The 26685-nt window shown below is 45.7% G+C and overlaps 8 protein-coding genes across 10 annotated transcripts; 7 read left to right on the forward strand and 1 right to left on the reverse strand.

The window, feature by feature from the left end:
• Window positions 1-225: 225 nt before the first annotated feature.
• On the forward strand, window positions 226-1699 carry GL218_07967 (Monoacylglycerol lipase ABHD12; the record flags this gene model as incomplete). Its single annotated transcript, XM_033584750.1, has 6 exons — window positions 226-338; window positions 394-467; window positions 533-730; window positions 792-799; window positions 864-1566; window positions 1620-1699. 6 exons carry the CDS (start codon window positions 226-228, stop codon window positions 1697-1699), a joined length of 1176 nt encoding a protein of 391 aa, XP_033441125.1.
• A 522-nt stretch (window positions 1700-2221) lies between these two features.
• Window positions 2222-3944, forward strand: GL218_07968 (Glycylpeptide N-tetradecanoyltransferase; the record flags this gene model as incomplete). Its single annotated transcript, XM_033584751.1, has 3 exons — window positions 2222-2766; window positions 2879-3464; window positions 3516-3944. 3 exons carry the CDS (start codon window positions 2222-2224, stop codon window positions 3942-3944), a joined length of 1560 nt encoding a protein of 519 aa, XP_033441122.1.
• A 3840-nt stretch (window positions 3945-7784) lies between these two features.
• GL218_07969 (Mitochondrial peroxiredoxin PRX1) lies at window positions 7785-8597 on the forward strand (the record flags this gene model as incomplete). The annotated part of the gene is made up of 3 exons (XM_033584752.1): window positions 7785-7807; window positions 7874-8197; window positions 8258-8597. 3 exons carry the CDS (start codon window positions 7785-7787, stop codon window positions 8595-8597), a joined length of 687 nt encoding a protein of 228 aa, XP_033441123.1.
• Window positions 8598-10954: 2357 nt separating this feature from the next.
• GL218_07970 (Protein ral2) lies at window positions 10955-14110 on the forward strand (the record flags this gene model as incomplete). The annotated part of the gene is made up of 1 exon (XM_033584753.1): window positions 10955-14110. One exon carries the CDS (start codon window positions 10955-10957, stop codon window positions 14108-14110), a length of 3156 nt encoding a protein of 1051 aa, XP_033441283.1.
• Window positions 14111-15288: 1178 nt separating this feature from the next.
• On the forward strand, window positions 15289-16574 carry GL218_07971 (uncharacterized protein; the record flags this gene model as incomplete). The annotated part of the gene is made up of 3 exons (XM_033584754.1): window positions 15289-15539; window positions 15623-16089; window positions 16213-16574. 3 exons carry the CDS (start codon window positions 15289-15291, stop codon window positions 16572-16574), a joined length of 1080 nt encoding a protein of 359 aa, XP_033441282.1.
• Window positions 16575-17542: 968 nt separating this feature from the next.
• Window positions 17543-19855, forward strand: GL218_07972 (Lipase 4; the record flags this gene model as incomplete). Of its 2 annotated transcripts, none has more annotated exons than XM_033584755.1 (1): window positions 17543-19855. In XM_033584755.1, one exon carries the CDS (start codon window positions 17543-17545, stop codon window positions 19853-19855), a length of 2313 nt encoding a protein of 770 aa, XP_033441286.1. The 2 variants fall into 2 exon arrangements, with proteins under 2 accessions (XP_033441286.1, XP_033441285.1); XM_033584756.1 differs by having other exon boundaries at window positions 18773-19855.
• A 786-nt stretch (window positions 19856-20641) lies between these two features.
• GL218_07973 (uncharacterized protein) lies at window positions 20642-23073 on the reverse strand (the record flags this gene model as incomplete). The annotated part of the gene is made up of 4 exons (XM_033584757.1): window positions 20642-21094; window positions 21155-21689; window positions 21783-22789; window positions 22909-23073. The coding sequence occupies 4 exons, from the start codon at window positions 23071-23073 to the stop codon at window positions 20642-20644; spliced, it is 2160 nt and encodes a 719-aa protein (XP_033441284.1).
• A 1153-nt stretch (window positions 23074-24226) lies between these two features.
• On the forward strand, window positions 24227-26574 carry GL218_07974 (Quinate permease; the record flags this gene model as incomplete). Of its 2 annotated transcripts, XM_033584759.1 has the most annotated exons (13): window positions 24227-24300; window positions 24449-24570; window positions 24638-24829; window positions 24956-25119; window positions 25185-25327; window positions 25380-25501; window positions 25560-25595; window positions 25652-25924; window positions 25992-26026; window positions 26089-26140; window positions 26195-26340; window positions 26398-26431; window positions 26483-26574. In XM_033584759.1, the coding sequence occupies 13 exons, from the start codon at window positions 24227-24229 to the stop codon at window positions 26572-26574; spliced, it is 1485 nt and encodes a 494-aa protein (XP_033441279.1). The 2 variants fall into 2 exon arrangements, with proteins under 2 accessions (XP_033441279.1, XP_033441278.1); XM_033584758.1 differs by lacking the exons at window positions 25992-26026; window positions 26089-26140; window positions 26195-26340; window positions 26398-26431; window positions 26483-26574 and having other exon boundaries at window positions 25652-25932.
• Window positions 26575-26685: the final 111 nt, after the last annotated feature.

Raw genomic sequence — 26685 nt, forward strand, 5'->3', positions numbered from 1 at the left:
ATATTTAATAACCCTATATTCTGGCTTAGGCATAATATCTTATGCATTTATAAGCAGTTATTAAGATATCGGGTTATTCCTCTCTGTGTAAAGCTTCAGGTACCAAGTACTTGACTTTCAACCGACATGGATAACTCTCACCTGCATGATCCAACATAAACCCATTACAGAATTTCAATTTCTTCTTTTTCATTCCTTAGAGTATACAGAGTCTCCTTAGCAATTATGACCTCGAGAACTCCACGGTGGGCCATCCCCGTAGGCATTAGTCTAGGCGTCCCATTTGGTCTCTATCTGCTCTTCATCTTACTAGGCGCCTTTCCTTTTTTTCAAAGACAGTAAGGTCATCGGTTCCCGTTTATTACAATACGCTGATAGCTGGAACAATTGTAGCTTTTTGTACTGTCATCGAATTAATACGTTGTTCTGGCATGACTTAAATAAACCAGAGTATTGGGGGTTCGCTAGTAAGTTCAGGCTTCATATAAGATGAATGTAAAGTAACACCTCAACTGATGTAATCAATCTAAAGGGAACCAAGTAACGCCTTTCTCTCTAAGTACCGCTGATGGAGAGAGCATCTACGCGTGGCATATTCTACCTCTTACAGCCTATTTGAAGCACGAGGACAAGCTCCAGGCTCAACAACGAGGCTACTCGAACGATATTACCAAGACGGCATCATTTAAGCTACTCAAAGAGGACCCCGATGCTCGCATTGTAATATATTGTACGAAAGATCCAACTTATACTACGTAGATTGCTACTTAATACTAACTACTAATCCACAGTTCATGGGGTTAGTGAATACCTGAGATATGGCGTCAATTAATATTACGATTATTAACTTTAATACGCTACAGAACGGTGGCCATGTTGCCCAGGGATACCGCCCCGACAGTTATCACACCCTGACTGATTCGTCACATTACCATGTTCTGGCCATTGATTACCGTGGCTTTGGTAAATCTACCGGTACGCCATCAGAGGCAGGGCTAATCCACGACGGTATTGCTGCCGTGGATTGGGCAATGCAAGTGGCGGATATCCCAGCCAGCCGAATAGTCATAATGGGCCATAGCCTTGGGACGGCTGTTACAAGCGGCGTCGCAGAACATTTCGCTATGCAAGGAATCGAATTCGCGGGTATAATTCTCATTGCCGGGTTCTCGGACCTGCCAACTCTTCTTTCCTCATATTCAGCAGCGGGTTTTATCCCGGTGCTTTCGCTGCTTCGCCCAATCCCACCGGTCCTCCGGTTCTTCCAAAACTTTATCGTGGATAAGTGGAAGTCGGCAGACCGACTTGCCCATGTGGTGAGATTAACACGAACAAGGCTACGACTGACTTTTATCCATGCCAAGAATGACATAGCGGTACCATCTCATGAGAGCGATGCGTTATTCAAATCGGCGGCTAGCGCTACCACTGGAGAAGACTTGGACAACGACAACTTTTTATCATGGAAAGAACAGCGAACCCTACACAGAGATGATGAGACATTTACGACGGTTGCCAAAGCTGGACCAGATATTATCATCAGGGAAGAACTTGTGTCGTATAGTGGTGAGTAGCCTAGTCAAGAAAACGAAAATTGGGGGTAATACTAATAGAAAAAGGACACAACGAAGTAATGGTGTCCTCATCAGTCTCGCTCGCCGTTATGAGATCGTTTGAGCTCAATGCTATAAGTATTTAGTTAAGCATCTTTATATATCGCAATACCAAACATTATAGACCTTGACCACATAAGATTCAGAAAAATACTGATTAAATTCTCATACGCAAACTTCTAGAGCCAAGACTACCTAGGTACCTAAGGTATACATCCATCCATATGCGTCCACCTATATGCAATTTAAATGATCTACACCTCATGTAGTATTTTCTTTGTACATGAACCTGGTATACATGAGTTGAATGCAGGAACAGGTATCAAGTATAATACATGTACATCTTAGGTACCTTCAGGTACGTGCCTAAGATTGGGTAACGCTTCCCTATGTACACCAGGTACATGTATGTAAGTAGGAAGAGATATGCAGCTAGAGATTTATAGCGGGGTTAATGTTGCCCCGCACTGTAACCCTGCCATCGATGAGATGCATTGACCTTAGCTCTTAACCTGAACACAACTTCCAAGCACTTTCTTTTAGAGCACCCTTCATCCTTCTACCCTCGAACTACGACTTGGCATACGGCACACGGCATATAGTACACCATGTCCGAAGAATCAAAACCCGTCAAGGGTAAGGGAAAAGAAAAAGAGAAGGAAAAGGAAAAGGAAAGGGCTGCTAAGAAGATTCATAAAGCTATTGATGGACTCTCTAAGGACCAAGTAACCCAACTTCTCGACCTCAATCCTGCCCTCGCGAACGAACTTGGCAGTAGTAGTAGCAATGATGATGTTAATTCCGCCACCGACGCTCTTAAGCGCCTTAATCTCCAGGATATTATGACGGGGTTGGCTTCCAGTGGGAAAAATGTCAAGGATATGGGCGCCTACAAGTTCTGGGCCACCCAACCTGTCCCCAGATTTGGAGAAGATAACCCCGATCAGCCTATCGAAGAAGGTCCTATCAGACTCCAGACAGTCGAAGAGATTCCCAAGACACCTGCACCTCTACTCGACGGCTTCGAATGGTCCACCTTAGACTTACTTGACGATAGCCAGCTGAAGGAGGTATGGGAACTACTAAATGGTCATTACGTTGAAGATGATGAAGCTATGTTCCGCTTCAATTATTCCGCTAGTATCCTTAAATGGTAGGGAATTTTACTCTCGAGCTAGCTACACCCATTTTTGCCTTTTCTCTCTCGTATTCATAAAAGCAAAGCAGAAATTAGAGAGATCATTAGCGAACTAACTTATGTTTAGGGCGATGATGCCACCCGGATGGAAAAAAGAATGGCACCGAGGAGTTCGGGCCTCACATTCCAAGAAGTTAGTTGCATTCATCGCTGCTATTCCCGTCGAGCTGCGCGTTAGAGACAAGGTATTACATGCCTCTGAGGTCAACTTCCTTTGTATACATAAAAAACTTCGCTCCAAGCGTCTTGCTCCGGTACTTATTAAAGAGATAACGCGCCTGTGCAACTTGGAAGGTGTCTTCCAGGCCATTTATACCGGAGGTATCGTGCTCCCAAAGCCTGTGAGCACCTGTCGATATTACCACCGAGCTATTAATTGGCAGAAACTATACGAAGTCGGATTCAGCCCCTTACCACCAAACAGCAAGCCCCAGTTCCAGATCAGGAAATACGCCGTGCCGGAACGAACTTCAATCAGGGGACTAAGAGAGATGCAAAAGAAAGACGTTGGTGCTGTTCAAGATCTTCTCACTCGGTACTTGGCCAAGTATGAGTTGGCCGCCGAGTTTGACAAGCAGGAAGTCGAACATTGGCTACTGCACAACAAAAAAAATGCCCTAGAAGAGCAAGTCGTCTGGACTTACGTTGTCGAGGTAATTTTCCTTGCCCGCGTAGGATTCTGATTAAGCTAACCGCATCGATAGGATGAACATAAGAAAATTACTGACTTTGTCTCGTTTTATTGTCTCGAATCCTCGGTTATCGGACCCTCTAAACACTCAAACGTGAAAGCAGCTTACCTCTTCTACTATGCTACCGAAACAGGACTCACCACTCCTGTCGATAAGGAGGCCTTGAAACCCCGTCTTAATGCTCTTGTTTCAGACTCTTTAGTGTTCTGCAAGCAGTATCAATTTGACGTCTACAACGCCCTCTCGCTCATGGATAACGGCTTGTTCCTAGAAGAACAGAAATTCGGTCCTGGAGATGGTCAGCTCCACTATTATCTTTTTAATTACCGAGCGAATCCGATAGCTGGTGGAGTTGATAAAAGAAACCGCTTAGACACCGAGGCACTAAGTGGCATTGGGTTCGTCAAACACTCCAAGATCGTCAGAGGTATTAGTCGCTAATATTACAATAGCAAGACGCAAATTTAAGCTTATAAGGGTACTTGGGCAGCATGTGATTCACCTCGGATATCCGGAGGTAGATTTCCTCAATATCACGGCCAGTTATCACATGGTGCTACGCGGAGTTCTCCGTGTCGGATCTACAGGGACGCCGGACCTCGAAGCTCCAGCTTACATCATCCCAGGTCGCTTCAGGTCGCTTGAGGTGCCCGTTCTCCGGAAACATTTTTTAGAGGATTGCGGTAATTATTCGCTCGGGTAGATGCATTTCTAAATGATACCTGAAGTACAGCCTGAGAAGGCTTCAACAACTTTGAGCCAATCAAAAGTCTCGTGTCTGTCCCGATATGTTGCTCAATAAATTAGGATCGGAAATGCCTGTGATGTTGCCATGTATATGCAACCAATTGATGAAATTCTTATCGCTTTATTAAAGTATACAATTTTTTTGTTCGTCCTAGCTATGAAAAGATTTGTCAAGTATTTTCTAGACGCCACAGATCCCGCTCGTACTCGCCTGCACACGTGGCAGAAGTCGGATGATATTCACCAGTGCTGTTGGTGTGTCAGTGTCTCCAGGAACGTCCACGTCTTGCGAGTCAATGCGAATACCGTGAATCAGAGTAGAGGCCCGTGAGTCTGTGGCGTTCCCTGAGTAACATGACTCAAGTTGCCTTAGAGGCTCCCGGGAAGCGGGATATGATCGAGATTCATGTTCTCGAAGCCTACTACCTCTTCCATTGTTAAAGACTCGGGGCACTAGTGAACACCTATCCGAATATGTGCGAATACATGTTGTTGAAGTGGTACTGTGAGGAGTGCGGAGCAGTATGCTTTTTTTTCTCTAGATGTCTCAACTCATCCTACGCATATCCTATTCACGAGAATAACCCTTAGAGTATCTTCCAAGGCTACATACAGGCCACACCAAACAGGTTCTTACGAGCTTAATACATTACCCCAGAAACATGCTTTAAACAAGAACGAAGGCTAACTAGTTCCTTGCAGTGGTACACCAGTGATGAGGTCAAAGTTGAGGACTGTGCGGAATACGATGAGACGGGCGAGTGCAGTCACAAGGACCTCGTAAGAGAGGAAGAGTCAGATGCCGGTGGACTCTGCGACGACTGTACGCCAAAGGAGGACACGGACTTTTAGACGAGAGTCTAACCTCAACGGCGGAACTTTGAGAAAAAAGAAAACAGGCCATTTATGGTGAGATTCGAGATATTGAATGTAAGTATATCAGCTCAGACCAGTCTGAGCACTTCTCAGATTATCTCTATCCGTCCCTAATTAAAACCCGCTAACCACCAGTATTTCCCCAGATACCCCATACCAGGTGTTGAAAATATCTTCACCCATCCGGGTAAGAAAAAAATGCGTCATCGATCGAAAATATCGGGAGTCCAATCATTTACAAGGGTGTTCGATATCCAGCGTCGTATCTGTGGTCAAATATTTTACAAATTTATTTGATTCGATCGACCGACCCCCTTTTTTTTTCCCCGGAGTAATAAATCAGATGACTATGGGGACATCTCCATGCTACAAACGCTATATGGTGACCACATTTATATGCACAGCTAAATTTAGGCTCAGTTGGCCCCAGAGGGTCAACTTACGGCTTTCATCGATTGGTTAACCGCGCAAATGGGACATGGCCTGGTGTATGTGTAGGTGGTTGATGTCGGATGAGTTGGCTTAGGAGTGAGTTTACACGGATTGCATTTATATACGCTTGAAAACAAGATATTTGAGGCGAGGTGGGATCCTCATAAGGTGGACAGAGAGTCTTGTATGGCTACAGTGAGCGGCAGTTCTGATCCTTTTAAACTTGATTATGCACTGGGGTACGCGGCCCGGTGGGCCCCTGATATTTGACATGTTCCAATGCCGCCGTTATATGTGGTAATGGGGGTGTGTAATATATAGTAGATGTCATTGCTCTTTGCCGGGCAGGATTCTAGACTGAGATAGGAGAAATCTATTCGTGCAATCGTACGGCTGATGCAGCCTATAGCTTTCTCTCCCGTCGACGGTTCTATAATTAGCAGCTTCCCCACAGTCTTCTAGATGTCTCCTATTATTAATAGGATGGCATTGGAAGGCTTGTTTTACGAGTTATATGAGCCTAATACTTGTACACCTAGGTAAATATAATATATGTCGCTTTTACAGTTACATACTTGAATAAGAGTAATTGATACGTTTCGAAATTATTTTCTATATATTCTGTCTGCCTTCAAACCCCTTAAGACGAAGCCGTGACTAAAACCATGCCCTCAAGTACTAGGGAGACACGGCACATTGCTCATTTAAATTTAATTGGCTAATTGTTTTACATAATTCCTAAAGTAACATATCTTAGTCTTCTCAAAGTCTTTCTTTGCTAACATAAGTTGAGTATCTATTTATGTCACGCCAGTACTTGAGGGTAAAGTGAGTAAAATTGCACACATGTGCAATTAAGTTTTGGTAACTTAATCAAGGACCTTAAAAAGGGGAATATATCCTACCCTTCTCTCCTACTATCTCTTCCTCTACTAAACTACATCTAAACGACTTCCGTCTATTTTGCTTTAGACTAGTAACTTATAAAACAATATCCCTTCTTACTCCGTGTCGGTTTCGTATAATATAAGTAGCGATTATCATTTTAGTTGCTATTATAATTGATCATGTCTGTATAGAAATAATAATTGGTTGCATAAATGATTTAAACCGCGAGGTTCAAGTAGCAAGCGGCAGCAAAATCATTTCAAAAGTGACATCCTCAAGTACTTCGATATCTCTTGGAGACTTCTGTACTACGGCATTCATATTCGAGATTTGATCCTATGTATAGAAGCAGTCGAACTAGGCTCGAACGCAATTATACGTATAGGCATGGTCTCATGTTATTTCTTTTTAAAAAACACTTAGATTTGATTCACACTTGTACAAGTAATTAGAATGATCTGTTGGCACTAAAATCATTAGATACTTTATTATAAAATCCGAGTGTTAAATACCTAGGTAGGTTTATTGTTCTTGGCTAATCTTGTTTGTAGAAAGACATCAAGGTTGAACACTTGGTAGAGCTGGCTTACTATTTATACTACATAATCTATAACACCCATTGGTTCCAAGATATGTTGTACACATATTCCCTTAGACATTACAGTATCTAGGCAGAGATCATATACTGCCTCTCTCCCGATATCCGTCACTTATATGTAATAGGAGCCGGCCGAGGGCCGGAACTAGATGTATGTAGCGGGGGATGTTGATGATACCATCGTAAGGCTTTGATGACATGATGCGGAGAAAGGTTGAAGCTGGTAGCCAATAAGAGCAGCGTTGCAGCACGCAATAGGCTTCTATTCTAGAAGTAGACTAGTGAGGGGTTACTCTATCGACTCGGCCTTGCGCCAGGGCGTCGTGGGCTGCGCGGGGCATGTCAAAACGTAGCCTTCGACGAGAAAACATAAGATAATCAATGAATTGCGACATTTACGAAAGTAGTCTGTAGATTCCCGTTTAGGTCTTGATAGCCATGAGTAGAGCTGGCTATTGGCTAGGCATGAATCCTAAGCCAATTTATCTATCTTCGATCCATGGCCCACCCATCTTAGCCAGCCGCATGTGAACAGTATCCCGAGCGAACGGACTACTTATTGGAGCTCCATGTGGTGATTATATAGCTGACGTCGTGCGCTAACCCGGCGTCGAACCGGCCCTCCCTTTCACCACCACCTCTCTTTTCTTTTTACTTTCTGACTCGTGATACCCATCCTCACCCAGATACCCAATCGCATTTTCCTCCAAAATCTTTATACTAGACTCCTACTAATCACAATGGCCGACTCTCGAGCTGCACCGTAAGTTTCCTGAAATTTTTATACTGAGCTTTTCAAGCTATCCACGCGGCTTACACGTTGATGCAGCCTCCGCCTAGGCACTGTCGCCCCTAACTTCCAGGCCGAGACCACTAAAGGTCCCATCGACTTCCACGAGTTCGTCGGCGATGGTTGGGTTGTTTTCTTCTCTCACCCGGAAGACTTCACTCCCGTCTGCACTACCGAGCTCGGTGCCTTCGCCAAGCTTGAACCTGAGTTCACTAAGCGAGGCGTTAAGCTGATCGGTCTGTCCGCCAACACTCGTGGCAGCCACGAGAGCTGGATCAAGGACATTGACGAGGTCACGGGCGGCCATGTCGCATTCCCTATTATCGCAGACAAGGAGCGTAAGGTTGCTTACCTCTACGACATGTAAGTTGTCATCTGCCCTGGGTCTCGACACGAATTCTGACAGGGCCATCCGCGCCTTAGGCTTGACTACCAAGACACTACCAACGTCGACGAGAAGGGCATTGCCTTTACCATCCGCTCTGTCTTCATCATCGACCCCAAGAAGACCATCCGAACCATCCTTTCCTACCCCGCTTCTACTGGCCGCAACTCGGCTGAGGTTCTACGAATTGTCGACTCTCTCCAGACTGGAGACAAGCACAAGATCACTACCCCCATCAACTGGGTCCCCGGTGACGATGTCATCGTTCACCCTAGCGTCAAGAACGAGCAGGCTAAGGAACTATTCCCCGACTTCCGCATCGTGAAGCCGTACTTGAGATTCACCCCTCTTCCCAAGGACAAGGCTACTGTTTCGTAAATAGTAAAAGCTCTAGGATGGGAAGACATGATGATGACTTAAGGAAAATGGATACAATGTATCCAGACTTACTCGACTCTTTTGCTTTGTTATGAAAACATTGTACTGGAAGGAAGTATACCTTACTCCGTGACCTTCACACTAGAAATAAAGAAAATTAATAAAAATAGCTATTCCCTAAGTTTTACTCTAGTGTTAAGTGCTATCTTGGCTGGAGCTAGTGAATATAATTGTCCCATACTAAAGTAAGCCTGAGCCCGCTTGAAACTAGCTAGCTAGCTTACTGCCTTGGTTTTACTCGGAGTGGTGATGCTGGGGTGGTCGTGTTAAGTGAATGGTAGCTTTATCTAGCATGTAAATGGCTAGACGCTATATTTCTAACTTGAGGTGTCAGCTATGATTTACTTGTTGTAAATTATATACATGAAAGTGTATGTTTTATTTTCATTGATAATTCCTGCAGTTATTAAAAAGGAAATATGGATGAGAGAGTTATGACATGGTCATGTAGTTTGTGGGATATTCAAAGCTAGTTATACCTTTATAAACAAGGAATAACTATAGCTAGGAGTATAACTAAGACTACGGTAGGCACTTGTGTTAATTAGCCATATGTAGCTAACCAGATAAGAACTATAAGTGAGAAGCACCTTTCGTTCTTATCGCATGAATCTTTAAATATATACTATTAATATACGTTATGTGAGATAGCTCGATATCGTGGACCCTGAAAAAACGTGGTATTTTGCGCTTACTATGTAGGTACGCGCCAAGTCGACCATCATTTTTGATTGAAACAGTAATATGTTAATATACGTAATAGAGTGCATTTATAAATAAGATACGGAAGTCGCCTTCAAAAGTTTTGTCCATAGGTCGGCCCTTGTCAGCTTGGCAAGTCTTGGCAACAACTGTCGGCCGTAATGATAGATGTATTCCTTATTATATACTATTTTGATCTATTTATTTCACTTTGAATATATAAGCTATAATATTAAAATTTATACCGTAATGAATTCAAGCTTTCATATTTACGATATATTTAAAAGACATATTTTAAAAAGTATATTTGGTTGGGTAGTCATTTATATAAGAAGTAGTAGATTTCAATATACTTTATAGTTTTTGAGTGCCAAGTGGATCAAGCTGCTCAACAGCTGTGGCCAAGGCTGACAGGTGCTTGGTATGGACATAACTTTTGAAGGCGACTTCCGTAAAGATACGACATTTAAATAAAGCTTCATGCGAGAATATTAGATATAATGGAGCTTACCGTAGATTCGTCTTTTTATATTGTGGGTAGTATCTCTCATACGAGCGAAATACCTACTGTACCTTACAGGTGCTCTTCCCTACCTAATGCTCCAATAGGAAGATTAGCGTGAAATATGCATAGCGAATAACTCGGTGAGCTTACCTACCTAATATGTACTAGTTATTTTTTTTTAGCGTGGCGTCTAAAGGATCTCCCTCCACTTTTAACATTTTACTTAATTCTCATTGCTCAAATACCATGCATAGAGCAATGGAAAAGGAGGTGGGGTTAAGAAAATAAAAAAATAAAAAGGAATAAATTCATTAGTCAATCGATTAATCGATGCAGACTACAGACTGCCCAGCCTTAATTCCTCCGCGCGTAGGAGTAGACCCAAATCTCAAACTGGCCTCCACCCCCTTTTTTCCTTACCCCTTACAAACAGGCACCACCGCTAATCGGCAAGAATACGGGAAAGTCTGTGCAATTAGATATCCTTTTCAGATCTTCGGAGCGCCCGGAGAAACGAACCTATAGAAATCTATAGTAAAGAGACCGCGGGACTCGGAAAGAAAGCGCGCGGCATACATACATACAGACGGAGCCAGGGTTTAAAAGACAGGGAAGAACAGGGAAGACGCATCGTGTTCGACCGAGCATTTAAGATTGTCAATTGCGACGTCGATTTCTAAGGCCTCATCTTGTTTACACAAGGATTCAAGGTATGTCATCGAACATTCGGTCAGTGCTTGTCGTCTGTTCCTTTACCGTCTCGAACACGATATCCCATGTTCATCAAGCTCTCGTGGTACCCCTGGCTTAGAGCCGCCTCGTGGTCTTTCGTTAGCCTTAGCCTTACCGTCGTCGCGTCTTCCAAGCCCGACCGAAGAAATATCCCCTGTTATCTTAATCCTAGTGCCGTGTCTCCTAATAATACCTTTTCCGGTTCTACCTCCTAGCTACCCCTGGTATTGTATTAGAGTAGTACTCACCCGGGTTTCTGGCACCTTTCTATTTTTGAGGCTCTGTTCCTCGTCTTCTAGATCTCTTCTTCAGCCCTGAACATCGTCGTGTAACTCGCGGCTAAGAGGGAGGGGCTAAAATGTCTACGTCTGGTGCTAGTCTAACTACGGGTCAACCAGACCGTCAAGCTAGTCCGCAATTCCTCGACGACATCTACGAGAGCGAAGTAGATGACCACGACCGTCGACACGCTCACTCGAAATCCCCATCCGATCTCTTCTCCGACGTCTATCGAGGTCTTAGAAAGGCTATTCCTAGTCGAGAAGATTCTTTAAGATTTGCAAGAGTACCTTCAAGACTAGCCTCTCTCAAAACGCATAACGCGAGTCCTGTAGTGTCAGAATCTAGTGGGACACCTGTTCAAACGCGACCACCACCTTTGCAACATGTCAGGAATCTGAGTCTGCAAAATAGCCTCGAGAAACCGCTCCCAGCGCCACCACCACCTTCACTATCCCCCTCGAGTCTCGCACCTCCCGCGATCTCGTTGAATGCTCCGCAAGATAATTTGACTACTATAGCTGAGAATAATATTGCCAACGACGCAAACGTAGATAGTGGAACAAACGCTATGGATTCCAACGCTTCAATGTTCTCAAATCAGATGTATAACGGTGGCATGGATATGAGCAGCAGCCAGAGCAGTATAGCTAGTTTGAGAACTGATGGTGGGGATGGCCAGAGGGATAATCTGACACCCCGAAGTAATGGACCTCTCTCGGCTGGCCCCTCTCCGGCGATGGCCTCTACGGGTAGAAATCCTTCTATTAGTGCCGCTGTTGGCACTCCCGCGACTTCGGGGTCTTCCGCTCACTTGTCCGGGTTGATGTGTAATGTTCACCGAACTACTGGCCAAGAGCCTCACCCTCTGGTCGGGGCAACAACTACGATACTTGGGGATAAGCTATATGTTTTTGGCGGGCGTATTCTATCGCGAAGCCGGCCGGCTCCCCTTACCTCGGATCTTTACGAGTTGGATCTTATTCGGAGACACTGGACCAAGATTGAGACCACTGGAGATATCCCTCCACCTCGTTATTTCCATTCCATGTGTGCTCTGGGTGATACTAAGATGGTTTGTTACGGGGGTATGTCACCTACAACTAATCAGCCTACGTCGGCAGCCCCCGATCAGCAACCTGAAGTAACTGTGATGTCTGATATATACATCTACGACGTCATAACAAATAAATGGACTTATGTCCCCTCCCAGGACGCCCCGCAAGGCCGTTACGCTCACTGCGCGTGTATTCTGCCCTCTTCAGCGACATTTTCGTCGCACAAGGCCCCTCTATCTGCTTTGCAACATAATCCCTCGAACGGGAACCCGAATGAGGGTAGAATTGGCATCAACATTGACGGTGCTGGAGGGGCCGAGATGGTTGTGGTTGGCGGCCAGGATGGAGCGAACCATTACATTGAACAGATTAGTGTATTCAATCTCCGAAGTCTAAAGTGGACTTCGACACAATCGCTTGGGAAGTCTTGTGGTGCCTATCGTAGTGTGGTCGCTCCCTTGCCTCCTAACGTTACCTCTAAGATAGGCAAAACTTCACGTCAAGACAGTGCGATCAGTTATGAGGCCAAGGAACCAGGTTCATCGATGCTCATCTACTCGAACTACAATTTTCTAGATGTAAAACTAGAACTTCAAATTCGAGGCCCGGATGGGTCGCTCGCTGAAAAACCGATGTCGGGAACATATTCCCCGCCCGGGTTACGATTTCCAAACGGTGGAGTTATTGATACGTACTTTGTTGTCAGCGGCACATATCTCACAAGCTCTAAGCAAGAATACGCCTTGTGGGCTTTGGACCTTAGAAATCTAACTTGGGTACGTATTGATACGGGCGGTAGTGTCTTCAGCCAGGGTAGTTGGAACAGAGGTGTTCTCTGGAACAGGCGGAATATTTTTGTAATCCTGGGCAATCGTAAGAGGAGTTTAGTCGACGATTATAATCACCGTCGTATTAATTTCTCTAATGTCTGTATGGTGGAGCTAGAAGCTTTTGGCTTCTACGACAATCCCCGTAAGATATCGCCTCTGTCGGGATTTATATCTGCTAGCAGTCCTTTTACAGCTCCTGATCTCAGTACGGCTAGGAAAGCTGGTTGGACCGGCGGTGGGAGATCACACATGCGGGCGGCTGAGGAGTTGGGCGAGAAGGCTTTAATGCTTCGGGAGTTAGCAGACATGGACATCCTTTGTTTCCATGGCGAGCGAATACCTATCAATTCCCGCATCGTTGGACGTAGATGGGGTCCCTACTTTGTCCAGTTGCTGCGCGAAGGTGCTGCTACACAGGACGGTAGCGATTCAGCAACCCTAAGAACAGGCATGTCGGGACAAGCGGGCGCGCGTAATTCTGTCATAACAATTACTCAGTCAACTAGGAGCACCGGCGGCGACAGCAGTCTCTCGATGGCTACTACGCTAAACAATTCCTCTTCTGGGTCTTATAAGCCAAACGCAACTGGTGGCGGTGGCGGTTCAACAGATTTTGGTCACGTCAATTCTGCGCCAACTCCTGCGTCACTACCGCCCGGTTCTCGACCGAGATGCCTTTACCTTCCACATACTTGCCCGACTGTCCAGGCTCTCCTGCACTTCCTTTATACGTCGGCACTACCTCCCCCGTCATCACCCCTTTGCACGCCTCAGATTCTCTGCTCGCTACTGCAGATTGCCCGGCCTTACAAGGTAGACGGGCTATTGGAGGCTGTAGTCGAACGTTTGCATGCTCGTCTTGATTCACGTAACGCCGCCGCCGTATTCAATGCCACTGCCATGGCAGCCGGCGGGGGCCGCGGAATCGATGGTAGCATGAATCCCAACTTCTATATGGGTCTCGAGTCGTCTCTAGGGGGCGGCGCCGTTAGCCCTTACCAGGGTCGATCAATGTCAGTGTCGCAATCGAGTACCGATGAAGCAGCAGGAGGGCTCGAAGGTCTCCGGATCAATACCAGTGTATCTAGGTCCAGGCCAGATCCCGATGAACTAAGCGCAACAACAAGCGTATCGGGTAGCGAGTGGAGTGAGCTTGGCGAGAGCGAGCATGGAACTGTCAGAGAAGTCTGGAGTGGGGAATTAAGCAGCGTGATTGGGTTACAGAAACGGGGGTTGAGAGGTCTGATGGAGGGACGACGAATGAGAGCAACTGTCGACCGCGAACGAGACGGAGGGCGAACGGAGAGACTCGGCTCGAGGGTGGGCTTAGGGATTGCAGGATCTTAGGAGGGATCAGCTGGACCACACTGGATCATAGAAGAAATATCACTCATAAGCATAGCTCGGGCATGAGACATGATATCATTGGTTGGATAGGAGTTAGGTTTGGCAGGGCGCATTGTGTGTGTGTGTGTGTGTGCGTATGTGTGTGAAGAGAATACTCAAGTTACCTAGCGGGGGAATTTACATGTGTAGTTAAGATACCAACATCGCTTGCACTACGAAGAGGATCTAGCTGCTTGCACATTATACAAGAAAGCCGCAATGCTATTAGAGAAACAATTCTTTTTTTTTTTTATAAATTAATACCTATTGAGATACCTACTAGTGGAAGTATTTGATAAACATGTATAACTAAGTGGAAAACAATTAGCGTTTCTTATCTCCTTATGTATGGGTCCCTAATATTAATATTTCGATGTTCCAGCTTTGTAAGTGCACAGCCTGTCTCGAAAAGTAATGGCGCAGTCTTGGCATTTTTTTCCAAAAACAACACCATATAATATATGTAAAAAAAAGCACAAAAGAAGATAGCAAAAAATAGAAAAAAATACCTATTGACTTTTTGCCTTTTATTGTTATTATAGGTATTTTTTATAATTTTATTGCTATAGAAATGGTAGAATTATAAGTATATTAATATGGTATATTAAAACGTTATTAAAGATATATATTTAAAGTTATATTTTTAGCGCATTATTATTCCAATAAAAAAACTAAAATAATAAAAAGGTATAATGGCCTTTTGCAAATAAAACGATATATATTATAATTTTATTACTATTTATTTTGCTTATATAATTGGTGATTCTTTAAGAAGGGTTAAATGCCAAGACTGCGCCATTACTTTTCGAGACAGACTGGTGCAGTGGTACATGCACATGTAAACTGTAAAGATAAAATGGTCGAATGGTCTAGGCGGTGTGGGGTCCAACCGGGAGCCAACCTCGGAAAGGCGCCAAGTTTTAGGGCAACGTCATCGAGGCTACTGTAACAGAATATATAGTTCGTGTAACGAAACTATCTACTTACTAAAGAGACACTAAATATTTGTTTCACACACGGCTCATAACAATGCGTTTTTAAATATTTCAACTATTTTACCATTCAAGCTTCGTCAGCTGGCTCTTTTGTGAGTCCAACATGATGCATTGCCTTGTCATACGTTCGAGGAGAACTAGACAATGCTTCCGCGACCCAACTTGAGCTTTACGCTCCCTAGCATTCACGATAATACCAAACTCGACTGTCGCATCTACCATCCAATACGCTCTAATCAGTCACTTACACTGTCCGATCCATCATGGCCTCGACATGCTGCCGTGGTTGCCCACCCATACGCACCACTCGGAGGATCCTACGACGACCCAATTGTACTTCTTGTGACTAGCACACTACTCCATCTCGGTTTCGTAGTCGCGACATTTAATTTCAGGTTCGTATCGTTTTCGCCCTTAGTTGTTAGAGTACCTAGCTTTAATGTGTAACCATGAAACTGATTATTGTGCTAAAATATAGGGGCGCCTCGTCCTCCAACGGTCGCACATCGTGGACATCAAAGCCTGAACGAGCCGATTACATGTCTGTCACCGGATTTCTCGTTTATTACCTGCACTATTTGAGCGCCCCCCAGAACCAACTGCGCCCTATCGAAACAGATGAGAACTCGGCTTCAACTTTGTTACTTGCTGGATATTCATACGGCGCCATGGTGACGCTCCAACTTCCCCCTCTCGATTCCTACCTGTCTCACTTCGCCTCGCCTGCCACACATACCGCCTTCGCAGACATTCGACTGCGAGCACAACACCTTGCCGAAGAGCAGGTGATCATGTTTACTACTCCCGCCTCGCCGAGAAAGTCGTTGGGAATGCGTGTCGGTGGTAATGAGGATATATCACCAAAAGCCCGTGATAAACAAAGAGCACATTCTCCGGACCCAGAAGAGAAGATACGGAGAGGTGTTAGAGACATATTATCTCGGAGTAAGTTTATACATAGGAGACGTAACATCCCACCTATCGATCAAGGTACAGGAGGTGATGTCGAGGTTCCATGTTTAGAACATGTCAACAACTTAATCAGGTTTCGTACTGCTTATTTGTTAGTATCACCTCCATTAGGCTTCGTTACGAATTTAGCAACTATGTCCTTTTCAAATCTCTGGGCGAAGAAAAAGAAAGGTGGCCCTGCCAAAAACCACGAAGACGACAGGAAGCGGGAAGAAGGTGAGGCTGAGGCCGAGGCGAAATTTACGGCAAACCCTACTCTTGCTATATATGGGGACCAAGATAGTTTCTTATCTATGAAGAAAATGCGTGATTGGGCTACGCAGCTAAGTGGTGCTGAAGGATCTCAGTTCCGCTACGTAGAGGTTTCAACCGCCGGACATTTCTGGATAGAACACGGCGTTGCACATGAACTTAGAGAGGCTATTTACTCCTTTTCGGCTGGACTTGTAAAGGGTTGATGGCTGTCAGATGTCTAGAAGAAGACATGGATCTATTACTTCCGAGGTCTGGACGTAGCGCCTTTTGATTTACCAGGCTATAATCTCGGTTGCTTTGGGTAATTAGACACAATTTTATTCTTGTCTATAGTGATTCTTCTAAGTCGAATTCTTGATACATCAATTCTTGTAGGACTTGTAATACTTGTGGCTTATTAAGAATTTAGTCTAGATCCGAGTCTTGTGGTCTTCTAATTGCTTATGCTTACATTTACATAGAATGTGTTTGGTTTTATGTGCAATGTATAACTTAACCCCACATATTGTTCCTATTCTCATAAGCAAACTTCCCCGTATTCTATACTAATACCCCTCATGTACCCCACAATCTTTTTCTAATAATGTGCATTAATTCAGCGTAGTAAATGTAGATTTCCATTATTTAGGGTCATGACCCCCTGTCCTATGACCCACCTGATCTTAATGTTTATTGTTCACATGGTTGGCGTCCCGCTTAGTTCCGCATTTCCCTGACGTCTTTTCCTTTCCTAGCTTCTAACAGGTTCGGAGTTCAACAAAATTACATAATTCTTCTCTCAACTCTTCTCTCAACCAGCCTCTTGTGTCATACATTCAACACCCTTCTCTAACTCAAAAGTGCCCTTATTATATTTTTCTTATTGTACTATAGCTTTCATTCAAGGCCGAGGTTGAACAATACGTTACTTAATTTCTATTTTGATATATTTTCTAGACATTGTGTCTTGGTCGTCTTCATGTAGTAATGTTTCCTCGTTTCACCTTAATCAGTATTACCTCCGACCAACCCGTACCGACGGCGATCTAGATTCTCCGGGAACTAGCCACATCCTCCGAACCGACGAGGACTTCGGACATATATATAGGTATATATATATGGCACAGATTAGAATGCAACGCCCTCCTGTCACTCACATTGAATCGACACTACTGCCTCTTGTACCTACATCATGGGACATCTCGTAGGCGTTCTCCCACCTGTCCCTTCGCTCCAACCCTCCGGTGTTAAGCCCCTGCGGAAGGGTAAGGGACAGGCTGGCGGGTCGTTACCCAATACGACTCCTTTATATAAGGTCGTAGACGGTCTCTTATACCTCAAGGATGGCTTAACACATAAAGAGAGAGCGGAATGGAGACGGGTGGAAGAACGCAAACAAATTCTATCGGTGCGGTTACAGAGTGCCGAATCTTATAGTGAATGGGAGGCGGCAGCGCAAGAGCTAGATGTCCTCGAAGGTAATGAAGAATGGAAGGCAGATATTTCAACTGGGGACTATAACCCCGATCTTCTAGAATTGCGCTTACGAGAACTCGATAATGCCCGCACCAATTGTGATATACCATCCATGATGCATATCGTCAGAACAGCCCTGTCGCGTGATCTAGGCGGCATGGGCAATATTGACCTATACCGTCACTCCTACTGTGGTACTAAGAAATTGGTTTCACGGTATGTCGATTCTGCCTTGCAGACTATTACAGCTCTGGTAGAGCAGAGCGTGTATCGCCGAGCGAACGATCCAGGTCCGAAGGACTTGCTGGACGCGGTACTTTACGCGCGCCAGAGCTTTGGACGGAGCGCTCTGCTACTTAGCGGCGGTGGCACTTTCGGTATGACACATATTGGCGTCTTGAAAGCCATGTATGAAGCAAAATTACTCCCGCGTATTATCTCAGGCGCGTCGGCGGGTTCGATCGTCTGCTCTGTAGTCTGTTCGAGGACAGACGATGAGATTCCCCAACTACTAGCGGACTTCCCATATGGCGATCTGGCTGTATTCGAAGAGGAGGGTAACGAAGAAAGTCTCTTTGACCATCTACGAAGACTACTCACTGAGGGGAATTGGTCCGACATCAAGCATCTGACGCGCGTAATGCGCGACTTACTTGGCGACATTACTTTCCAGGAAGCATATAATCGCACAAGAAGGATATGCAACATTTGTGTCTCATCAGCGTCTATTTACGAACTACCACGATTACTGAACTACGTTACAGCACCCAACGTTATGATATGGTCTGCTGTCGCAGTATCATGCTCAGTGCCATTCGTTTTCAGCGCCGCGCCGTTGTTAGTCAAGAACCCTCTAACAGGCGAGCACAGTACATGGAATCCTACTCCACAGATGTGGATTGATGGCTCCGTTGATAATGACCTCCCTATGACGAGACTTGCCGAGATGTTCAACGTCAACCATTTCATTGTATCGCAAGTCAATCCGCATGTTGTTCCTTTTCTTACCAAGGACGAGGGACCGGTGAGCGTACGTCACGAGACAATCTTCAAGGAGGAATCGGATTGGATGCACAAAATTACGACTCTGGCCAAGAGCGAAGCCTTGCATCGAATGCAGTTTATGGCTGAAATCGGCATTTTCCCAACGCTCGTCAGTAAGTTACGGTCTATCCTAAGCCAGAAATATTCGGGTGATATCAATATTCTCCCTGCCATGGGCGTTTGGGACTTGCCTAAGGTGCTGAAGAACCCGACGACCGAGTTCATGCATCGCTCGTGTTTGTTAGGCGAGCGTGCGACCTGGCCTAAATTAGCTCGCATCCGGGACCGCTGTGCCATTGAACTGGCTTTAGATCGCGCGGTTCATTCATTGAGAGCTCGTGTTGTGTTTAGTAAGAGCCAAGTTAACTTACGAAGGATGGCGACCGGGTCTCTATCGAATACACACGGGGAAACATATGACCATTTAACACCGAGTTCCAACCATATTGAACCCCCTTCCACGAAGGAGAAACTAAAGCATAACCGGCGCCGGTCGAGTGGAAGTAATTTACTAAACCCATACCACCACATCATTGCGAATGAAAATCCGTATAAAATAACGGATGACGAAACAGACGAAGAGGAACGTCTTGAGATGGCAATGCGCCATAGTGGTCGGAAACCGAAAATTAAGCTTAAGCGATTTCCAAAAAACCATATATTCCAGACGGGTCCTAAAACTAGTCCCGTCTTATCTTCCACCTCGGATCTCGATTCTTTTGATTTCTCTCAGCCCATAACACCCATCGGAGCTAGGAATACTAATTCTTCGAATTCGAAAAAGTCGGCCCTTTCGGCAATGGTCACGGTATCTCCCGAGGACGGTGCTCATAATTTAGCCGCTGCTGAAACGGCTTCCATGACTTCACCACAGCAGAATTCTCACCACGACGCTGAACTTGAGACTAGTGACTTGCATACCTCGGACGCCGACGTTGACAGCCACACGGATGAGGATAGACACAGTCGACCCATAAGCACATAATTTTGCATAATAACGTCTATTATGACGTATAATTCTTTAATATCGATCATCCGTAACTTCAAACTTCAACATTATAGATGTGTAACTTGTCGACCAAGACGAGATTGCCATATAAAAGATAGGCTATAACAGCACACGAGACTTGGTCTTAGGCTCTGGGGTCGTTCTGCTCTGTGGTAGATGTATAGTTGAGTTGCAAAGACTAAAAAGAGCGGGGCGGGAATAGTGTGCTTAACAATACTAGTCATAAAACAATATACAAGGCGAGTATACTTGTTGACGGGCTGGACTGCATAGTACCATTGTCAGAAAACAGTAATGCCATCTGAAATTATACTTTCCAAAGTTACGATATGTTGGATATATACCTCAGATCATACTAGATATAGTATAGGCCGGAGCTATACTTATATAGCCTTACATCAGTTCGTATTGGTATTATTACATAGCAGTTTAGCACTGTTATCATTACTATTGATATTTATGAAACCTTCCCTACTATGTTCTTACATCCCGATGACACCAGATACCAAACCCCAGTTTATATTATTATACAAATATCACATATTTAATCCTCATAGTAGCCCAGATATATAGGAATGGACCATGACTCTCTCTCCTTATATATAGACCTCTTAATACACCCGTAGTAGCCCGGCTCTTTGCTGACCGCTCATATATATAGTGGCGGAAATCTTGGTCACGGACATATACGTTATTTTCGACGGCATTGCTTTTCTTTACCGCTTACGTATCATGTTATAGCACAGAATGCCTATCCAATCACTAGAATTCGTCGTCAAGTCCCGGAGGTCGCCCCGACATATCCTCGCTACCGGTAAAGCCCATCCAAGGGTTGAAAATCAACCCCGCGTCTTCCTGCCCCGCATCGAGAGACAGCCCAGGCGATGGTAGCTGCCCGTTACCTGCCGTGCTCCACTGTGGTTGCGCTTTGGCGGCGGATGTGGGCTCCTCGTTTCCTTGGCCATAGACGTGCGTTATCTGAGCGGTATGCGTCTCGGGTGGAGGCGTTGGACCAGCGATCTCGTTGCTGTCATCGACGAAATCTGATTGGAGAAGTAGGCTTTGAACGGAGAGCCGCTGACGTGAGCTGGCGTACTGGGAGACTTTTGTTGAGGGGCGTGCTGAGGGTGGGAGATCGGGTTCGGAGGGCGTTCCTTGCGTTTGCAGGGCGAGGCGCACGGAGTAGCTGGCTATTAAGCGTTCTAAATCCTTTCGCTACAGAGTGTTAGTAGCTGTGTCTAGGGATTATATAATTGAAGGTAGATGATAACTTACTAGTGGTTGCGTGCAAGCGGAATAGGGGAAGAATCGTGTTATTAAACCAAGTGACAACTTGGCTTTACTTATTGCAACATCCAGACTCGACACCGCTCCAGGTATTCGCGAGCCAAACATAACCAGTCGTGCGCTTTCAAACGCGCAGACCGCAGCATCACGCTCGAGAAGGCATTCGCCGTCCTCGTAGTTTGAGAAGTCAGACACGATCCGGATGATGTTCTCGGCGTGCTCGAGACACTTGAACTGCATAGCGACCCGGTCCCGCGGGTGAAGCACTGCTAGGACTGGGGATGGAGCCGCTTCGCTGTATCCGTCTAAACAGAGGCGGTATAGGTCGCAGTGGCATTGATGCCAGGACATGTGCAGCATGATGAATTGGGCTAGCCATTTGCTACATGTCATGTTGGATATAGAGTATTGATCGACTGGCCGGAGAGTGGCTTTTAGCGATTGAAGTTCTTCTTCGATGCGTCGGATGCTGCTGCTGATTGTCGAGGATAATTCCTCACCTAGTCCGACGCGGCGGTTGAATCTGTACGGCATTGTGTAAGTTTGAGATGTATTAAAAGGGGGTTAAGAAAGGAGTCCTTGTATGTAAGACTTATAAGACTAGATGTGAATTTACCTCATAACCGCCCGTCGAACGGATGTTAAACGGAGAAATACGCCGCGTAAACCCACAGTAGCCAAAGACTCCGAGGGTCCGGGCCGGAGCAATCCCGTATGTACGAATCGGCCCATCTCAAAGTAGTCCTCATCGCAAGGTAGCTGGAGGTGAATCGTCTCTTCCGGACATAATTCGAACTCTCTAAGCCCCACACAGAAGAAATCATCAAGCAGATATAACGCCCAGAAGAGCCGTCTACGTGCTTCTTGCGCAACATCGGATAGCTCGGGGCGCTCGTAGTTCAGACGGAGGGCAAGCGCCGTTCGTGCTGCGAGCGCGGCTAACATGAATGCGGTTGGGAAATCCCCGCTTTCGATCTTATACCGGATCACGAGGAGTAGTGCTTGCAGGTGGAAGATAGAGGCCCGGCCTACCTGCTGCAAGATGGACTGTTCGGCTTGTTGGATCCAGAGATCGTGGCAAAGCGAAGTGCGTTGGAGCTGCAGCGCCGTGATGGCGCATATTGACAGCTTCAGGGTTTCGTTTATCGTCTGGTCCTTACATCTCTGGAGGACAGTCGCCTTGTGAAAAAAGGAAAACGACGGCAGCGGATATAAATGCCGGAAGTAGTCCTCGACTAAACTCAGCGTCGTCTCATAATCTAGCGCGGACCCTTCCGTCTGGCCCACTATCCCGATGTCCTGACCAGGAGATGCGTGCGCCGGTCTATCGTCGGTCCCCGAACCCTCCGCCGCGTCGGGGCCGCGAGACATAGTCCCGGTTTTCCGAGTTCGGGGATAAGTACAAACGCGATTTCTCCGGACGCAGCTGGAGCAGCTTGGTAGTTCGCCGAGACACCGGGTTTTCTTGGAGTGGCACGGGATGCACGCCTGCATACGCCGCCGCCGTTCCGGTAGCTTTACTACATATTGGCCCGGTGCCTTGCTGGGGGACTGCTGGAACGAGCATTCGAAACCTAGCCGGTCGCAGTTTTGGCAGAGGTTTGGTCTGCCGTCGCATCGGACCTAAGAAAATTAGAATAAACACTTCATATACTATACCTCCTTTAAGTGTCTTTGCTGGGTTGGTTTCTTCGAATATAGGTATTATGAAATAGATACCGGACTAAGCAATGATTGCTTACCTTTCTTATTCTGCACTGAGAGCAAATTGCTCGCTTCGTCAGCGGATCCGGTACGGATACGGGGTTAAGTGTCGGCCCTGGCCCGAGCTGCGGACTCTGCGGATCGTGAGCATCGCTGGAAACTTGTGTCTGCAAAGGTCGCAGAGGCCGCAGAGCCTCGGTCATTGGTGGCAATAAATCCTGCGGCTGGATACCTTTTATTATCCTTATTCGTTCATTGGATACCCTTTAATATAGCTTATCGGGTCGCCGTTGGTAATGCTTTTTTTTAATGACTGTTGGTCTTTTTTGGTATCAAAGGTTCCTCGAATCCAAGGGGCCGATGGGGGTTAACATACCCAATCATCAATAAGACAGACCGACAGAGCCGAGTACCGTAAGCAAGACGCAATGCGTTCCACTCGGCTGCAACCACACGACGGGTCGAGTCGGGGGGGTTCATATAATTAAATAAAACGCTACACCAGGGTTCCTTGCGGGGGGATCGAGAGCGTTTGCGGGGGTGTCCAATAGGAATGAAAGGTATCTTTGCTTGTACAGATACTCGACTAGTTACCGTTCTCCATATTCATACTGATACAGAATTATCATACTGACCCGAATCCTCGGGACAGCAACGTGATACTACAAGATATCTCATATATACACTCTCCCCCTTTTGCTTTCTTGCTCCCCTGACTTAAAAGACCGTCCGGAACTTCACTCTACGATCAGCCTTGTAGGATCATGCCCCGTCGTGCCAAGCGAGCGAAACCAGGCACATAATTGGCCGAGAACACAGGGGTTCGAGCTCGCAATTCTTAGCGCGAATGACACCAAGAAGACCAAGAAGCGCGATGAATCCCTCTGGTCCTACAGTACGACAGCTTGTTAGCTGACATCTGACAGGCGAATGCTTACACTACACGCGATTTTATTTTATTGCTTAATATTGACGTGTGTACTTATTTGACGCTACCAAATATGGATGGCATGGATCCCTAATTATGTGACTTGTTAACGACCGTGTACCTACCTGGTCTAAATAGCTCTGAGCACTAGTTGTTATATAGAAACATACGGGTGTAGAGACTGATGTGTTTCTACACACATGTCCAAGGTATAGGCATATAAGATATACCAGGCCATCGTATGCTTTTTATATTTATTTAGCTGATATGTAAGCACTCATGAATATTCATTTCCTAGTATCACATTTAAATCAGCAGTCAATCTCATGTCGAAGTTCGGACGCTGCTAATCCTCCATCAATCGTCGTTATATCTGAACGTGTTCGAGAAATATACATAGGAGGTTTGCGCCAAAAAGATCCGGCACCATGGGGGAGAAATTAGGCACCTTCAGGGCCTGGTATCTGGTTGCTCTATGCTGTACTGGCAGCTTCTTGTTCGCGTATGTTCCTCCCTTCTACTTACACATCCGGTTTTCATCAAAGACAACAATTCCTCATATATACCTGAAGCGCCACTCTACTAGTTCCCATGCTAGACTGCCCATCTTCTCTTCATTATACGTGCGACTTCTTACCCTAGGTCTATAGATACGATACAGGTGTCGTCGGAGGCGTTCTTACGCTACCCTCTTTCCAAAATGACTTCCGTATCAACAAATCTAATTCTTCGAGCGTCGGCTCCAATGCAACAAGTCTTTTGCAGGCCGGAGGTAGGTTAATACCAGTTGCACCTTTCGTGAGAGCGAGGAAAGAGATGATTGATCACTAACTAATTAGCCTTTTTCTCCTGTTTCTTCGTGTGGCCGTTCACGGCTCGATTTGGCCGCCGGTGGTCGATTGCGCTGGCCTCGCTTATCTTCAGTATTGGAGGTATCATTCAAGTCATTAATACTCACTCGTTAGCCGCCTTCTATGTCGCTCGTGTTATTTCGGGGATAGGGGTTGGTATGGCTACTGTCATCATTCCGAGTAAGCAATAGGCCTTTTCTTCTCCCTTTTTTCGTAGTATATCAAGATATACCCCTCTTCTATTCATTCGAGACTGCCCCTGAATATTTATGTATGATTCGTCAGTTGCTGACTCTAGAATTATAGTGTATAGCGCGGAGATGGCGCCAAAGCATATAAGGGGTCAATTGGGAAGCATGTTTCAATTCTTCTTCACCCTTGGTGTAATGACATCGTACTGGGTCGATTATGGTGTATCACAACACTTAGGTCCAACGACACAACAGTGGCAGATTCCTATTGGCCTCCAGGTTAGTACCTAATTTATGGTTATTTTTCTCCAGTCGTCTGCTGCGCTGATCAAACTCTGTAATAGCTTGTCCCCGGCGGTATATTGGGGCTAGGAATGTTACTTACTAAAGAGAGTACTCGATGGCTCGCAAAGTCAGGTCGAACGGAAGAGGCTTTGCAGTCACTCATATGGGTTCGCGGTGGTGATAGCACCCAAGTACAAGAAGAGTACGACGAAAGATCAAATGCGCCTTTTCCAGCCACTAACAGCTAGCGACAGGTTTGCGGAAATCATCGCGGGTATCCGAGAAGAAGAGCGCGTCACTGAGGGGCTCACTTGGAAAGAATACCTCCTACCAGTGAATCGCTTCCGGTTTCTCATCGTTATAACGCTTCAAATAGGTATACACAGGCTCATACCTACTGTTGGCCAATTAGCTCTTGCTCACATGAAATTTAGGCGTACAACTGACCGGAAATACCAGTCTAGCTTACTGTAGGTTCATATAAGTGATTCCCTTTGGCACCGGATCAGAAGCTAACTCCTTGAAGACGCTCCGCAGATATTCAAAGCGGTTGGTGCTGGTGACCAAAGTCTCCTAATCAGCGGTTTCTTTGGCGTAGTTAAAGTCGTCTCGTGCCTATTCTTCCTCCTATTCCTCGTCGAAAGGATTGGCCGTCGCGGCTCGCTTCTTGGTGGATCATTCCTGATGGGGGCGTATATGCTCATTATTGCTTGCTTAACAGCTACTCACCCGCCTGTAGCTAATCAGTCTCTGACTAGTACTGGTGCAGCAGCAGTGGCTATGGTTTATCTTGAAGCCAGTCAGTAACCCCTATTCAAGTTTATAGTATATCCTTGGACCATCTGCTGATGCTTTTCTGCTAATAGTGAGTTATAACATATCATGGGGACCGGTTCCTTGGGTTAGTAATCCTGTCACTGCTACTATTATCTTTACCATAAGCTCACTCATACCCCCTTTCAGCTTTACATGAGTGAAATATTTCCTTCCCGAATACGGGAAGCGGGCGTGGCAGGTAACTCACACTCACTACTTCGTTGGTATTGTTATTATTACTGAAATCTACCAGTCGGTACGGCTACCCAATGGTTGTTCAACTTTGTCTTCTCTCAGGTCACTCCACATGCTATAAACAACATTGGTTGGAGGACATTTCTGATGTTCTGCATATTCAATTGGGCCTTGGTTGTATATACATGGTTTTTCATTAAGGAGGTGAGATACCACATAATGGACAATACCGACGAAGACGTTTGCTAACAGAGTGTAAAGACCAAGGGCAAGTCTCTAGAGGAAATGGAATCTCGTAAGTTTGCTAGTATTGGCCATATTGCCGAAGCTGCTGACGTGTTCGTAGTTTTTGGATCCAGCGAGACCGCTATTGATTTCGAGAAGGTTCATGAACATGCGAAGAGCGACACGGCCCCGGCAATAAGCGATAAAAACTAAGTGGCTTCATTGCGGATGTGTCGCACTGCTTGAAAAGGAAGGTGGCGGGTTTTGCGAGGAGGTTTTGAATAATTGCTAGACTCGCAGGACTCGCAATCAAGATACTCATAG

The sequence above is a fragment of the Daldinia childiae genome, assembly GCF_008694065.1.
Source record: "Daldinia childiae strain JS-1345 chromosome Unknown Scaffold10, whole genome shotgun sequence".
NCBI lineage: Eukaryota > Fungi > Ascomycota > Sordariomycetes > Xylariales > Hypoxylaceae > Daldinia > Daldinia childiae.